The sequence below is a fragment of the Pseudopipra pipra genome, chromosome 4 (genome assembly GCF_036250125.1).
Source record: "Pseudopipra pipra isolate bDixPip1 chromosome 4, bDixPip1.hap1, whole genome shotgun sequence".
Classification (NCBI taxonomy): Eukaryota; Metazoa; Chordata; class Aves; order Passeriformes; family Pipridae; genus Pseudopipra; species Pseudopipra pipra.
In genome coordinates, this window is record NC_087552.1 from 76,215,490 (window position 1) to 76,230,924 (window position 15,435).

The following is a 15,435-nucleotide window of genomic DNA, read 5'->3' on the forward strand; positions in this document are numbered from 1 at the left end:
AAGTGCTCGCCTGGAAAATGGGGGATACAGAGTGGTCCCCGGGGGGGATCCGGGTTCCATAATAAGGTGTCGCCTTTATTGCAAATATTTACACCGGGGCCGATAGAAAATAAAATTTAAAAAAAAAAAAAAGAGACAAGGGAAAGATGAACCAAAAAAAATACCCAAAAACGGGTGCACGAGGGGGCGGGGCCGGGCCGGGCTCGGCTCCGTTCGGACCGAGGCGAGTGGAGCCGAGCGGAGCAGGGTCGGCCCGGCGGTGCCGAGCGGAACCGAGCGGGGCCAGTCGGTCCGAGCGGGCTGGGCTCGGTCCGAGCGGGCTGGGCTCAGTCCGCCACGTCGATCTCCTCCTCCGAGAGCTCGGCGGGCGCCGCGGTGCCGGTACCGGCAGCCCCCGGGGGCTCGGGCAGCCCCGCCAGCTGCTGGAGGGCGGCGGGGGGCAGCGCCTGCAGCGAGGCCACGTCCGCCCGCAGCTCCTCCAGGTCCCGCTTGAGCTTGGCGCGGCGGTTCTGGAACCAGGTGATGACCTGGGCGGCGGAGAGCGCCAGCCGCGCCGCCAGCGCGTCCCGGTCCACCGGGGAGAGGTAGCGCTGCCGCCGGAACCGCTGCTCCAGCTCCCGCAGCTGCTGCGCCGTGAACGCGGTCCGGGACTTGCGGCGCTTCCTGCAGGGAGGGCGCGGGCCCGGGGCGCCCGGCGGGGACGGACCTGCGGGGACAGCGGGGTCAGGGCACCGGCACCGGGCACGGGGAACGGCCCCGCAACCCGCGCCGGCACCGGGGAACAGCCCCGGGGCGCCCGCCAGGAAGTGCCTGCGGGGACAGCGGGGTCAGAGCACCGGCCCCGGGACCCGCACCGGGCACGGGAAACGGCCCCGAGGCGCCCGGTGGGGAAGGACGTACGAGGGCAGCGTGTCCGGGACCCGCACCGGCACCGCCGAGCCCCGCAGAGCACGGCGAGGCCCGACCTGCGGGGACAGCGGCGTCAGGGCGAAGGCAGCGGGACCTGCACCGAGCAACGGAAAATGGCACGGGCGCCTGCACCGGGGCCGCCCCGAGCACCGCGGGGCCCGACCTCTGGGCATAGCAGTGTCAGGGCAGCGGCACCGGGAACGGCGGGCGGACCCCGGCTCCGCCGACTCCCGGTCGAACGGAGACGAACTGGCTCGCGTCGAGCCGGAAGCAGAAGAGCCGTGCCGTGCCGTGCCGTGCCGTGCCGTGCCGTGCCCTACGGAGCCGAGCCCAACAGAGCCGAGCAAACCAAACCGCGCCCGGTACCGGGAGCCGAGAGTCGCGGTTCCACAGCGGCCCCGGCCGCGTCGAAGTCGCCGCCGCTGCGGCCGTGGCTGAGCCCCCCGTGTCCTGCCTGCGGCTGGTCCGGGAACAGAGCGGGGAGACGGGAGCGGAGCGAGGAGCCGGGAGAGGAGCCGGGAGCCCCCGGCGGAAACCGAGATCCTCCTCTCTACGAGTCCAGGAGACCTGAGGCCGTGCTGCTCCCTGCATCCGATCCCGTCGCCGCTCTCGGCTCCGGTGCGGCCGCTGCTGCCGGTATCGATGTAGAGAACAGCCGGTGAGACGCGGATCGCGGCCCCGGCTACGGCTCAACGCCGCCAGCGGGGTCCCGGTGGCGGCCCGGGTCCCTCTCCTGCTCCCGCTCTCGGTCCCGTTCCATCCCTCCTCTGCCGCCGGCACCAACCCGCCTCTCGGTAACGCGGCTCCCGGGATCACCGTGCGTCCCCCGGTAACGGCGGTGACCCCCGCGGCCGCCCACAGCGGGAGCTCCGCTCCTCGGGACCCCCGACCGTTCGGTACCAGAGCCCCGGGCCGTCTCGGCCGAGTCCCGCTTGAGTTGGGACTGTCACCGGTTCGTCCCGGTAACGGGCTTTACCGCGGTCACGAAACCCCATCGCTCCCGTCCGTCAGTCCGGTAACAGGACTTCCCCTCCGCTCTCGGAGTCCCGATCGACACCGTTTCTGTCCGTCCGTCCCGGCAACGGGGATTTACCCCCGCTCCAGGAGCCCTGATCGCTCCGTGTCCGTCCGTCCTTCGTCGCTGCGAAGAGGGATTTTCGTTCATCACGGAAGCCCCGGGCGGTTCCGGCCGTGTCCGTGGGTCCGTCCCGGTAACGAGGTTTTACCTGAGTTACGGGCACCTCCCTCTGTCCGTCGGTCCCGGCTCGTTCCGCCGTTCCCCGCTGCCGGTTTGCGATCGGGTTTTGTTAATTCCGAGATTCCCGCTCGGCCGTGTCCGTCTGTCCGGCCGGTACCGGGGCTTCACTCCCGCTCTGGGAGGCCCGATCGCACCCGAGTCTGTCCGTCTGTCCAGTAGGCAACGGGGTTTTTTCGTTCTTTTTTTTTTTTTTTTTTCCATTCCCGTGTCTGTCGGTCTGCCCGGCCGGTAACGGGGATCGCTCCTGTTTCGGTCCATCTGTTCGCCCGGTAACGGGATTTTTTCGTTATTTTTTTTCGATTCCGGCCGTATCCGTCTGTCAGTCAGGTAACGGGCATTTTTACCTTAATTCCTGGAGCCCCGATCGACCACATTTCTGTCCGTCCGTCCATCCCGGCAACGGGGATTTTTTTCGCCCCCTTTCATGTCAGCCTGTCTGCCCCGTAACGGGATTTTTCGTTCGTTTATTTCGTTCCCGGCCGTGGCCGTCCGTCTGATAACGGGGGCTTTACGTTAATTCCGGGCGCCTCGAGCCGCCTCCGTTCTGTCCATCTCTCCTCACGGTAACGGGTTGGTTTATTCGTTCATCACGGACCCCACTCTGTCTGTCCGCCCTGTACGACGGTTCGTTAATTACCGGAGCGACGCTCCGTAATTAGGGAATTTCTCTCCTTTATCTACCGGAGCCCAGCTCTGCCCGTGTCCGTCTGTCTGACCGGTAACGGGGTTCGGTTACTCACGGGAGCGCTGCTCGGTCGATCCGTGTCCGTCTGTCCGCAGGATTTTTCGTTAATCACGGGAACGCTGCTCTGCCGCGGCTGTTCGTCTGTCCGTCCCGGTAACGGTTTTTTCCCCGTTAATTGCTGAAATCCTCTCTATCCGTTTCGGTAAGGGTGTTTTTATTTTTCCGTTAATTGCTGGAGCCCCTCTCGTTCTCCCCGAGTCGGTCTGTCCGTCCCGGTAACGGTTCTATTCATTCCGGGCGGCGCCGCGCTCTGCCTGTCCGTGTGTCTGTCCGTGTGAGGGATTTTCCGTTAATCCCGGAGCCCCGATCGGTCCGTCCGTGATTGTCCCGGTAAGAGCTTGGTTTTTCCGGCCAGTCCCAGAGTCCCGATCGGTCCGCCCGTGTCCGTCTGTCCATCCCAGTAGCGGTTTTTTTTCCTTCCCGGCGGCGCCGCGCTCTGTCTGTCGGTATCCGTCTGTCCGTCCACCCGGTGAGGCCGAGCCCGGGAGCGGCGGAGCCGGTTCGTCCCCATCCATAACCGGCGGTCGCACCCCGCCGGTACCGGGCCGCTGCGGGAGGCCGAAACCGGGCCAGAGCCGCCCTCCCCGCCGGGGCTCGGGGCCCGCACCGGGTTTCCGTCGCGTCCTGGCCCGATCCGCCGCTCGGCCCCGCGCTCGGTCACGGTCACGGTCACGGCCCGGCGGGGCTCATCCCCCGCCCGGTCCCGCGGCTCCCGGTAAAGCCGCCGGCGCCGTCCCGGCCGGTGCTCCCGGAGCTCCGGTGCCTCGGGGCCGGAGGCGGCTCACCGGGGCCGGGGCTCGCTCTGGCTCCCGGTGTCCGGTCTCGGGGCTCTTCCCTCCCTCCGGGCAGAGGCTGCCGCGTGTCCCCGCCGCGCCAGGCGAGCACCGGCGGCCTCCCGGGCCTCCCGGCTGCGCTCGCCCCTCGGGACACGGAGGAAACTTCCCGGGACCGGGGACGAGGGGCATCCTCAGCCTCGCCACGGCCTCCCCCGCCGCCCGCCGGCCCCGCCACCTGCCCGGTGCCCGCTGCCCGGTTCCCGGCGCCCGCCCCGGTCCCGGCGGAGCCCCCCCGCCCCGGTAGCCCCCCGGTCCCGGTACCTCCGGCTGCTTGCAGCATTCCCAGCTCCAGCCCCTGGAAGGTTTTACTGGCGAGTTCCTCCAGCGCCCAGAGCGGCGAGGCCGGGGCGCAGCCGCCGCCGCGGGGCCCCGCCGGGGCGGGGGGGGCGGCGGGACCGGTCCCAGTCCCGGGGGGGCTCCCGCCGCGGGGGCGTCCCAGGATGTCCTCGATGCCGAAAGGGGTCAGCGGTTTGGTGGTGTTGGCGGGGGGCGGGAGCCGGTCCAGGGGGCTTCGCCGATGGCCGCCGACCGCGGCGGGCAGAGGGGGGGAACCGGCCGCCTCCCCCGCCGAGGTCATGCCGGACCGGGACCCGCGCCGGGACGGGGACCCGCCGCCCCCCACCCCCCCCCCAGCCCCGCGATCCCCGTTCCACCGCCTTAAAGGCCCGGGATACCGGGAGGAGGAGGAGGAGGAGCCACCGACGCCCCCCCCGTCTAGGGGGGGGACCGACCCCTCTCCGCCACTACCGGGGCTCAGCCCCGCACCTCCCCCTTGTTGTCTCCCCCATTTTAACCCACCCTGGTGGGTCCCCTCTGTCCCCTCCGCTCCCTCCTCATCCTCATCGTGGCTCTTACCCTCACCCAAAAATTTATTGGCTCTTTTGCTCTAAAATGCCCCATAAAAGCGCCGGGGCAGCGGCTGGGAGTGATTAAGCCTTTTCGGGTGGGTTTTGGGTTTCAGAGCCATAAATCCCCCCTCCCTCCCCACATTCCCACTGCCCTTTCCCAGTACAAATAGCTCCGGGATTTCGGCCGCTCGTAAAAATCCCGGGATGCCGCACACGCAGGTGAGGCCCGGCTGGTGAAGCCGCGTCCGGATTATCCGGCGGGATAGGGGCTGGGGGATGCCGAGTGGTCCCTCCGGGGGGGCGATTCGACATCCCCCAGCCCCAATCCCGCCGGGTGTCCCCATGGATCCGTCGCTGGGATCGGGGACACGGCGAGGTCACGGGGGTCAGGGCGGTAATGAACCTGCGGACGATGAGGGGGAGCCCGGTGGGAGCACACGGAGCCGGGTTTGGGGAGCAGGTGCAGGGGGATCCGGCAGCGCCGATGCCGGGATTATGGAAGTGGGGAAGGGGCGGGGGGGTGTGTGTGGATTTTTCCAATCTTGCTGACAAAGGCAGAACGCGATCTCCCGGCTGGAAATCGGAGTTTGACAAATTCAACCTTGAAATTTCCCAGCAGCCGGAGCAATTAAAGGCTGGCGGCGGGGGGGGTGGGGAGGGGGCTCGGTTTGGGAGAGGGACACGGGGCCCCTCGCACGGCGGCGTGCCGGGCACGGCGGCGTTTGCACGGATTCCTCGCACGCGGCTTTTGTCCTCCCCGCAGGGCGCGGGGCGATGGCGGAGCTGCCGTGGCCGCACGTGCCGCCGGCTCTCGCCGGGGGACGGAACCCGTCCCGGGGTGCGGGAGAGCCGTGACCCCCACTCCCACCCCCCCAAGGGAGCTGCGGTGGTCCCGGGCTCGGTTGGACCCCCGCGAGCCCAATCCCCTCCGGCAGTACCGCTGTAACGAGGCCCCGGGGTGCCGGGAATAGGGGTCACAGCCCTTCCTGGGGGTCCCGGCCCCATGGGGAGCCCCTGGGCTCTGTTTTGGTTTAACGCTCCAGGACACGCACGAGAAATCGCTGCCCAGGGTGATTCCGTGCCCTTGTGCCGATCGGGAGTTGCGGCCGCCCACCCCCTGAGGAAACCTTCCCCCCTCGGAACATTCTGGCTCCTCTGGGGCCGAGTCCTGGGCTGGGAACGCGGGAGTGGTCCCACCGGGCTGGGGCGCGGGTGTCTGCAGGGACCCGGCAGATCTCCAGCGGTGGTGCTCGCCCTGATGGGGGGGATGTCCTCTCCACCCCATCGTTCCCCTCCCCACCTCCATCGCACCCACCCGTTGCTCCACAGCACTTGGGGCGAATCCCTGCACTCAGGGCTGCTCCCAGACCGTGGTGCTGGCACCCCCAGCCCTCCCCTTGTGTCCCCCGAGGTGCTCCCCGAGGTGCTGCCGGGGTGGGCTGAGCCCCCCGCGCCTTTCCCGACCCCTCCGGCCCCTCCCGGCGGGGGAAGCGCCGGCTCCGGCTGTCGGGAACACAGGATAGGAAACGCTTTTCACCCCAAACCAGGCCACAGGGTGGGAACAAAACGAGCCCTCGGGGGTTATGCAGGAACAGGAGCTTCCTGCGGAGCCGGGTGAGTGCCCGGCGCTGGCCGGGTGCCCGCGGCCGGAGGGGACGGTGACGGGCACGTCCACGGGTGGGACTGGGGGCACCCCAGGGCACTGCACCCTGTGGCACTGACAGCTCCCACCCTGGGGTGTCCCTGGGAGACCCTGGGGGTCTGGGACGTAGGGTCCCACCCCCCCCCAGACACTCACACCCCGTCCCCAGCTGCTGTGCTGTGCCCTGCACCCACCACGAGCCCACCGGGGCACGGGGGGGGGGTGTTCACGCGGGTGTGTTCACGTGGGTGTGTTCATATACATGTGCTCGTGTGTGTTCACGTGTACATGTGTTCATGTATGTGTGTTTATATGCATTTTCACATGTGTGTGTTCACGTGTGTGCGTGTTTATATGTGTTCACGTGTGTGTGTTCACATGTGTGTGTGTTCACGTGTGTGTTCACGTGTGTGTGTGTTCACGTGTGTGTGTTCACATGTGTGTGTGTTCACACATGTGTGTGTTCACATGTGTGTGTGTTCACGTGTGTTCACATGTGTGTGTGTTCACGTGTGTGTGTTCACATGTGTGTGTGTTCACGTGTGTGTGTGTTCACACATGTGTGTGTTCACGTGCTCATGTGCGTGTGCACGTGTGAGGGGGGTTGCCTGCACAGGGGTGTGATGTCCCTGTGAGGGGGTGCCGAGGAGGTGTCCAAGCCGTGTCCGGGGCTGCCCTGTCCCCCCATCCAGCCCCCCCGTCTCGGGGGCTGTGGTGTCTCAGAGCACCCCCAGTTCCAGGTACCCCAGCTCAGGGGGGCTCCCGGGGCTGCCCGCCCCCGTGTGCTTCAGGAGTGGGGGGTCGGGGTGCCGGGGTGCCGGGGTGCCGGGGTACCGGGGTACCGGGGTGCCGGGGTACCGGGGTGCCGGGGTGCCGGGGTACCGGGGTACCGGGGTGCCGGGTGCCGGGGTGCCGGGGTACCGGGGTATCGGGGTGCCGGGGTGCCGGGGTATCGGGGTACCGGGGTGCCGGGGTATCGGGGTGCCGGGGTACCGGGGTGCCGGGGTGCCGGGGTGCCGGGGTGCCGGGGTGCCGGGGTGCCGGCGCAGTGTCCCCGTAAGGCGCCTCCCCCGCCCCGCGCCGCCCTGATCCATTATTTATCGGCTCCATCCCGATCTCGCGCCGCAGCTCTCTCCGTAACGCGATTAGGGCCGCGGCCCCGCGCGGCCCCGGCACATGGAAATCGCTGGCAAATGAATTTTCCTTTAATAAGGGAACAGCTCGGTGCGGAATTAAAACGTCAGGAGCGGCGGCAGCGCCGGGGGGGCGCCGGGACCCCCCCCGCGCCGGGGGACGGGACCCCGGCAATTACTGGCAATAAATCCTGACCCCGCGGTGGGCCCGGGCCGCGGCGGAGCCGAGAATAATGGGATTACACCTGGCCCTGGCGAACGGGGAGGGAGGTACCGGGAGCGGGGGGAGCCGGGGATCCCCCCCCCGGGGCTGTTGGCAAATCATCGATTCATTAACATGAGCGGCTCGGGGGAGGGCTGAGCCCGGCTGCGGCACCGGGGGACCGCGGGGGAGTGGGATGGGGTGGAGATGGGGATGGGTGGGAATGGAAATGGGAATGGAATGGGAATGGAATGGGAATGGGGATGCGGTGGGAATGAGACGGGGTGGGGATGGTGATGGGGATGGGATGGGGATGGGGATGAGCATGGGGACATGGGCAGGACAGCCCAGGGCTGGGGACAAAAAGGGCCAGCACACGCCTCGGCTGCTCCCACATGTGTGTGTCTGTGTGAGCACAACCACCCCCAGCAGACTCCCCTCAGCCGTGTGCAGGCATGTGCAGGCATGTGCAGGCGTGTGCAGGTGTGCACAGAGGGCTCACAGGACACAGACACGCTGGCTCACGTGCAGAGACATCACACACGTGTACAGGCACACACACGTGGAGCCACGTGTGCCAGTGCCAGGGACCAGCCAGACTGGGGGCAGGAGCAGTGCACAGCCCCAGGAGGGGCACTCAGGATGAGGGTGGATGCTGTGGGACCCCTACTCAGCACCAGTCTGGGGTCAAGGGGTCCCACCAGTCCCGGCCCCAGCTGCCACCCCCCTCCCCACAGGGCCCCCCTCCCGCTCCCGGGCCTCCATTTGTGCCTGGGCCAAACTCCAGCCAAATGGGCTGAGGGGGGGTTGCATTTCAAAGGCTCCAGCTGGAGCAAACGCCGCTGCCCCCCCACCGGGCTGTCACCCGCCCGTGCCCCCTGACCCTGCACAGCACGGCCGGGATGGCAGGGACCCCCATGCCCTCCCCAGGAGAGCGATCTGTGCCAGGACCCCATGGGGTCGGGGTCCCTCTCGAGTTGGTCTGTGGCTGGGGGGGCAGGCTGGGGTGCTGGGTGTGAGACCCCCGTCCTGCTGTGGGGTAGAGCTGTGGTGTGGGACTGTGTGCCCGCTGCCCGCCGAGCGGGGTCCCTCTGTGCCGGGGTGGCAGCAGCCGGGATGGGGCAGCTGGAGAGGGTGGGAAGCTCCGGCTGTGGTCTGGAGGGTGACTGGTGTGGGGCATCCCCAGGCTCTCCATGGCACAGGGACCCCTGGGAGACCCGACGTGGGCCGCGGGGCGGTGGCGGGTGCCGCGGCGGGGCCGAGGCGGCGGCGGGACCATGAGGATTCAATTAGGGCCGAGTGCGGGGGCTCAGCTCGGAAATGGCCCGTCTGGGCGCTGACAGCCCGGCCCCCGCCCAAGATGAACGACCCCCGCGTTAAAGCACAGAGGGATGACAGGGGCACCTGAGTGTGGAGGGGGCCGGGGCGGCCGCGGGGGGCCGGGACCCCGGCTTTGACACGGCCACGGGTGGGACAGGACCCCGGGCCCGGTGCTGTCCCAGGGCTACTGAATGGCTGGGAGAGGGGCCGCGATGGCCCAGGAGTGGGGGACGTGGCGTCAGGGGGTTGCCTTCTGTGGGACTGCCCCATCCTGCACCCCCAGGCTTGACGGGGACGCCTGGAGCCATCTGTGCCCACGGGTCCCTCCCTGCCACACCGGCGGCAGCGGAGCGGGGGTGCCCTGGGGGTCCTACTGTGCTCAACCATGTGCCGGGCTGGGGGGGACACACACCCCCCCCTCATCCCGCAGGACCCCGGCAGGGCCCGTCCGTGGCTGTGAGCACGGCCCGGGGCTCGGGGATCGATGGCCGCGCGGGTCACCGCTGCCATTAACCCCGGCGAGGCAGCGCCCCGGGGTTAATTAAAAAGTGAAGTGCAACGAAACGCGGCGGCGGCAGCGGGAGGGGGGTGACAGCGGCGGGGGGTGACAGCGGCGGGGGGTGACAGTGGCGGGGGGTGTCGGGGTGGCACTGGTGCCTGCGGTGGGCACGGTGGGTGCTCCAGGGACACCATCGAGTGCAGGCCCTGGCACGGGCTGTCACACAGGGACTGGAGGGGCGGGATAGAAGGGGGGCAGGTGGCACTTGGGGTGTCCCCATGTCACACGTGCCGCGTGGCAGAGCCGGGCGGGAGGAAGAAGAGGCGTCTCAGAGGAAGCCCCATCCTTCCTCCTCCTCCACCCTAGCGCTATTCTTAGCCCAGGTCTGTCCCGCATCCTCCCCGCCCGGCGGGGTCCGGCCCTGCGCCCCGCGGGACCCTCGGGGCGGGATCAGCGGGGGGACCTCAAGCAGGGACCCCACCACGGGAACCCCGTCCGTCCCCGGGCTTCGCTCCCCGCCCCCAGCCGGCACCGTAACTCTAGACCCGACAGCTGCTCCGGGCCAGCCGCCCGCGGCCCCCGCGGTCCCCGCACACAGCACAGCCCCCGCAGCCCCCAGGACACAGCACAGCCCCCAGGACACAGCACAGCCCCCCGCACACAGCACAGCCCCCGCACAGCCCCCCGCACACAGAACAGCCCCCGCACACAGCACAGCCCCTGCAGCCCCCGCACACAGCACAGCCCCCAGGACACAGCACAGCCCCCGCACACAGCACAGCCCCCGCAGCCCCCAGGACACAGAACAGCCCCCGCAGCCCCCACGGCGTGGCCCCCCTGGCGCAGCACGGCGTGACAACGTTGGTGTCCCCATTTCCTGGGGGCTGGGGGGTCTCTGCTCCCCCGTGGCTGGGGCAAGGAGAGGGGGCTGGAGCTCCTGGTGCTCCCCTCCTGGTGTGGGGAGAGAGGGTACGTGTCACCCTCCTCAAGGGGACGGGGGCCCTGCCTGTCCGTGAGCCCGGGGATGTGTCTCTGGGTTTGGGGGGCTGGGGCCGGAGTCCCGCCGCGGTTGCGGACTGAGGGGTGTCCCCGCTGGGGCGGTGGCTGTGCGGGTGTCCGCGGTGGCCCAGCCCACGGTGACCCCGCGTGGTGGGACCCTCGCGGCGAGGCGGGCACGGCGGGGTCAGCGGCGCATTCCTGCTCCCGCGGGGCGATCCGGTTACCGGCCGGCCCGGCCCCGGCCCCGGCCCCGCCATTAATCTTCCCGGGTGCCCTTTGGAATTTGCCGCCCGAGGCCCCGGGGGGTGTGGGGGTCCGAGGGGTGCAGGGAGAGTGGGGGGATGGATGAGGATAGGATGGGAATGGGGGTGGATGGGAGCGGGGATGGGATGGGTACAGGAACGGAGCTGGGGATGGGATGGGGATGGAACTCCCCAGTTCGCCCCTCCAGGAGCACCCCCCTGTCATGCCGAGCCCTCTCCTACCCCCCGAGCCCCTGCCCCGCAGCGGGTGCCCGGTGCCGCAGGATGATGGCGGCACGTCCCCTCCCTGCCGGGATCACGAGCAATTATCCGGCAGACGGAGACGCGGCGCTGCAATAACCCACCCAATTGATTTAGGGATCAGGGGACCGGGCGGGTGGCAGCCGAGGCAGAACGAGCCCCCCCGGCTGGAGGGGGGCTCTGGGACAATCCCCAGGCTGGAGAGGGGCTCTGGGGATACCCTCGGCCTCTGCTCCACTGTGGGACCCCGGCATCGACGCTGGCACAGCTGTGGCAGGGGGGGCTCAGCTTGGGGCAGCTGGGAGCCCCGTGTCAGGGTCTGAGCAGGGTTAGGGGGTTGGGACAGGGTCCCAGCTCCCCATCCCACCGGGTGGGCATCGCTTCCAGGAGCGGGAATGAGCCAGCCGTACCCTGCCCACGGAGAGGGGGCCGGGAGCCTGGAGTCCTGCTGGTAACGGAGCCGCCGGCCCCGCGGGATCGAGGGCTTCCTGCAAGGAAGGTGGGACAGGGAGGGGAAGACAATAAACCCCAGGAAACGCTGGGAATAGCGGAGGGAACGGCCGCGCCGCCGGCACTGGGCCCGGGCGGAAGACTCAGAGCAAGGGGGGTAGCCGGGAGGGAGAGGGGGGATCCTCCTGAGCCCGGGTACATTGGCACTTCCAATCTTGCCGTGATTTGCCCCAAATCCTGACCCCAGGATTATCCGTGTCTGGGAGTCAGTGGGGACTGGGGGGCTGTGGGAAGGGGCCACCAGTGACGTTCATCCCAGCAGCACCACGGGGCTCTGGTGGGTCCTTCCCCTGCCCCGGCAAGTCCCAGGTGAAGGTGGGCTCGGTGGGAGCCCCTCACCGGGCCGTGGCCGCGGGCACGTGGCCGCTGAGCCCCTGTGCCGGGTGATTTATGGCCGGGAAGCGCCGCCACAGACGGGCTGGGACAAACCCGCCAGGAAGCGCCGACTTCAAAGGGTGGAACAATGGCGGGACAGCGAGTGCCGCGGCACCGGGACCAAACGGGACTGGGACCCCTGTGCAGCACCAGGACCCGCACGGGACTGGGACCCCTGCGCTGCACCAGGACCCGCATGGGACTGGGACCCCCGTGCAGCACCAGGACACACACTGTGACACCGGCATACGCATCATGGCACTGGGACACACATCATGGCACCAGGACACACATCATGGCACTGGGACACACATCATGGCACCAGGACACACATCATGGCACTGACACCCACAACGTGGCACAGACACCGTGGCATCCATGCCATGATACCCACGCTGTGGCACCAGCACCCAAACCATAGTCCCTGTGCCAGACTGGCAACCACCTCCAGAGCACCCACACCTGCCCTCCGTGCCCACCTGTTCCCATGTTCATTCCATGTTCCATCCCATGTTCATTCCATGTTCCATCCCATGTTCATTCCATGTTCCATCCCATGTTCATTCCATGTTCCATCCCGTGTTCATTCCATGTCCCATCCCATGTACATCCCATGTCCCATCCCTTGACACCCCATGAGCCTGCTCTGTGCTCTCCCCTCCTGCCAGGATGTGCCGGGGTGGTGGTCCCACAGTGCCTGCCCCTGCCCGTGCTGACACACAGGAAGCCGGGGGGGCTCCAGGGGGCTGCAGCTGCCAGACAAAGGTAGGAAACTCCAGGGGCCAAAATAAACCAGGAGAGGTGAGGGGATGCCCTCGGCCCCATTCCCTCGGCCCCGCTGCCCCATGTGCCCGCACCAAGAGGGGCTGGGTGTGCCCGGTGACATCCACCCTGTCACTGCCCAGCGGCTGGGGCCGGGTGTGTGGGGGCCTGTGGGTGCTGGCAGCAGGGCCAGGTACCATGGCCGGGTGCCACAGCTGCTCCCACTGCCAGCCGGGGCTGCTCCCATTGCCGGCCGGGGCTGCTCCCATTGCCGGCCGGGGCTGCTCCCATTGCCAGCCGGGGCTGCTCCCACTGCCAGCCGGGGCTGCTCCCATTGCCAGCCGGGGCTGCTCCCACTGCCAGCCGGGGCTGCTCCCACTGCCAGCCGGGGCTGCTCCCACTGCCAGCCGGGGCTGCTCCCAGTGCCAGCCGGGGCTGCTCCCGGCTCTCCCGGGTGTCCCCCGGGTGGCTGGGGGAGGTGTTGGGGTCCCGGGGGCGGCACTTTCCCAGGCTCCACCACGACCCCTCCGTCCGCAGGAAGGTGCCCCCCCGGCCCCCTTCCCACGCCGCCGGGCATCCCGGTGCCAGCGCCGGTGCCCACATCCGCGGGAAGCGGGCAGGAAGGGGGGGCTGGGGGAGGCCAGCGGGGGTCAGGAGGGAACGGCGTGGTGGGGGCCGGGCGGGTCGGGGGGGCCCAGCGCGGGCCCGTCAGAACCCCCCGGCGTCATTTAGAGCCGCTCAGGCGGTGACAGGAATTAAATTGCGTTTGGATTTTCTCATCAGCCTCATCCCGGCGCCTCGTTACGGGAACGTCCCCGCGCCGGCTCATTCCCGCCGTGACAGCCGGGAGCAGCGTGCCTGTGCCACGCACCGCTGGGCATGGGGTGGGACGGATGGAGTGGGGATGGGACTGGGGATGGGACGGGACGGGATGGGATGGGCACCACGGGGAAGGCTGTGTGCCACCACAGACCCGGTGGGTACCTTGGGGTGGGCAGCAGGGCAGGAGGTTGGGGTGTGGGGCAATACCGTGTAACATGTCCCTGTGGTGTTCACCCAGCCCATCCCAGCATCCCGGTGCCCCCCTGGATCCCGGGCTCTGCCCCTCAGCCGGCAATGGGGTGTGAAGGTGCCAGCTGCTCATCCGTCTCTGCCAGGGCCGTTTGGAGGTGGTGCCACTGGAGTGTGGTGGCGACAGTGCAGCTGGGGGGGTTCAGCAGCCTGGGGTCCAGTCCCCATGCCCATCCCCAGGACAGGGCAGGGGCTGAGTGGAACTCCCGGAGAGAGTGCCCCTGGGGCAGGGTTATGTGGGGCTTTAGAGGGGACCAGGGACAGTCCCCAATGAGGGGCAGGGGTGGGGGTTGTGGGGCAGGAGGGGGCAGCACTTGGGGATGTTGGCATAGGAGGGAGGGCTGATGCTGTGTCCCCCCTGGGCTGTGTTGTGCCCCCATTGTGCCCCACCTTGGCACTCTGCAGCGGCCCTGGGGCGCAACAGCTGCAGGGCTGTGGGGGGTCAGGGGGCTTAGAGGTTCCTCTGAGGGGTCCCTCCTGCTGAGCCCCCCCAGTACTGCACCTCTAGCCCCCTCGGCATGGCCAGAGCACCCCTGTGCCACCATCCCCCTATCCAGATACTGGGACCCTCCAGCCTGGGACCATCCCCAGTGGGAGCCCTGGGGGTCCCACATGGCTGAGGAGCTCCTGGGGGTCCTGTCACCCAGTCATAGGGGTCCATGCCATGCCCGGGTCCTGCCAGGCAGAGCTGAGGACCCCCCACTGCCCCCCCAGGTTAAGGACAGGGCGCCGGGGGGCTCAGGTTTCCCTCCCTGCCGGGCTGGAGCCGGGGGCCATTAGCCCCCTTGGAGCATGACGGGGCAGGGGCACATCAAAGGGCCTTTGGCCTGACTGCAGCTCGGGGGTGCAGGACCCCTCCCAGCACCTGCCCCTGCCCCGCTGGACCCCCAGCCCTCATCTCCCCCACTCTCTAGGGCAGCCCCCATAGGCGCTGGGGCCAGGCTGCAGGCGGGGGCTCATTTACCAACGTCAGCCCCGCAGTTGGTTTGAATTAGGCTCCTCCAGGGCCGGCGCTGATAAGGGAGGGGGTGCAGGGCTGGAGGGGCGTGGGGGGCTCCGGGGGGCTTCCTGCTCTGCCGTCTGTAACTGGCTGCCAGAGCCACTGCTGACAGACACGAGGACAGCCCCCGCCTCACCACCCCCGGCATCCGTCTGTCCGTCCATCCATCCCTCCATTCACCATCCCCGCGTCCACCCACCCGTCCACTCCCCCACAGCCAGCCTTGGTTCAGACCCCCACCCCGCACCCCTCCTCCTCCAGCCTCAGCTGCAAACCTAGTCTTGCAGTTCCAGTTAGGACCCCCATCCTACTCCTCCACCCCTCCAGCCCTGTTTGGGACACCCGTCCCACATCCCAAGCCCTCCACCCTCACTGAGACCCCCGTTCTGCTCCCCCCCCCTCCAGCCTCATCGGGGACCCCCGTCCCGCAGGCCCTTGCGGGGCTTTGGGGGGGGGCCGGGCCGCCCCCTCCGCTGAGCGATGGCCGACAGCTGGGCCGGGCCGGGCCGTAACCGGATCCCCCGGCGGGGGGGTCCCGGGCGAGGATCCCGGCGCGGGGCCGGGGGTGAGGGACGGGCCACGGCGCGACCCCGGGGGTGGGCACGGGCACCCGATGCCACGTGCACCGAGGCCGGGGGGTCCCACCCAGGACGGGATGCCCGGCTTGGGGGGGCGAGGGCGGGGAGCGACCCCCGACAGCCCCCGGCACGGCCCGGTACCGTCACCGCCGCGCCGGGGGGAAGGAGCGGGGCCGCCCCCCCGAGGGTGCCCATCACCCGGCCCCGAGCCCTGTGCCGCGGCCAGGGCCGCTCCAGATCTGCGC

At 69.2% G+C, this 15,435-nt stretch overlaps 1 protein-coding gene across 1 annotated transcript; it reads right to left on the minus strand.

Moving 5' to 3' along the window:
- Nucleotides 1–312: 312 nt before the first annotated feature.
- On the minus strand, nt 313–4,325 carry LBX2 (ladybird homeobox 2). Its single transcript, XM_064653653.1, has 2 exons — nt 4,010–4,325; nt 313–706 (listed from the first exon to the last, which is right to left on the minus strand). Exons 1-2 carry the CDS (start codon nt 4,323–4,325, stop codon nt 327–329), a joined length of 696 nt encoding a protein of 231 aa, XP_064509723.1. The 3' UTR covers nt 313–326.
- Between the last annotated feature and the right edge of the window lie 11,110 nt (nt 4,326–15,435).

Coding starts and splice junctions, on each gene's coding strand:
- LBX2 (XM_064653653.1), bottom strand. CDS start 4,325: ATGACCTCGGCGGGGGAGGCGGCCGGTTCCCCCCCTCTGCCCGCCGCG. Junction 707..4,009: donor AATGCTGCAAGCAGCCGGAG/GTACCGGGACCG, acceptor CTGTCCCCGCAG/GTCCGTCCCCGCCGGGCGCC.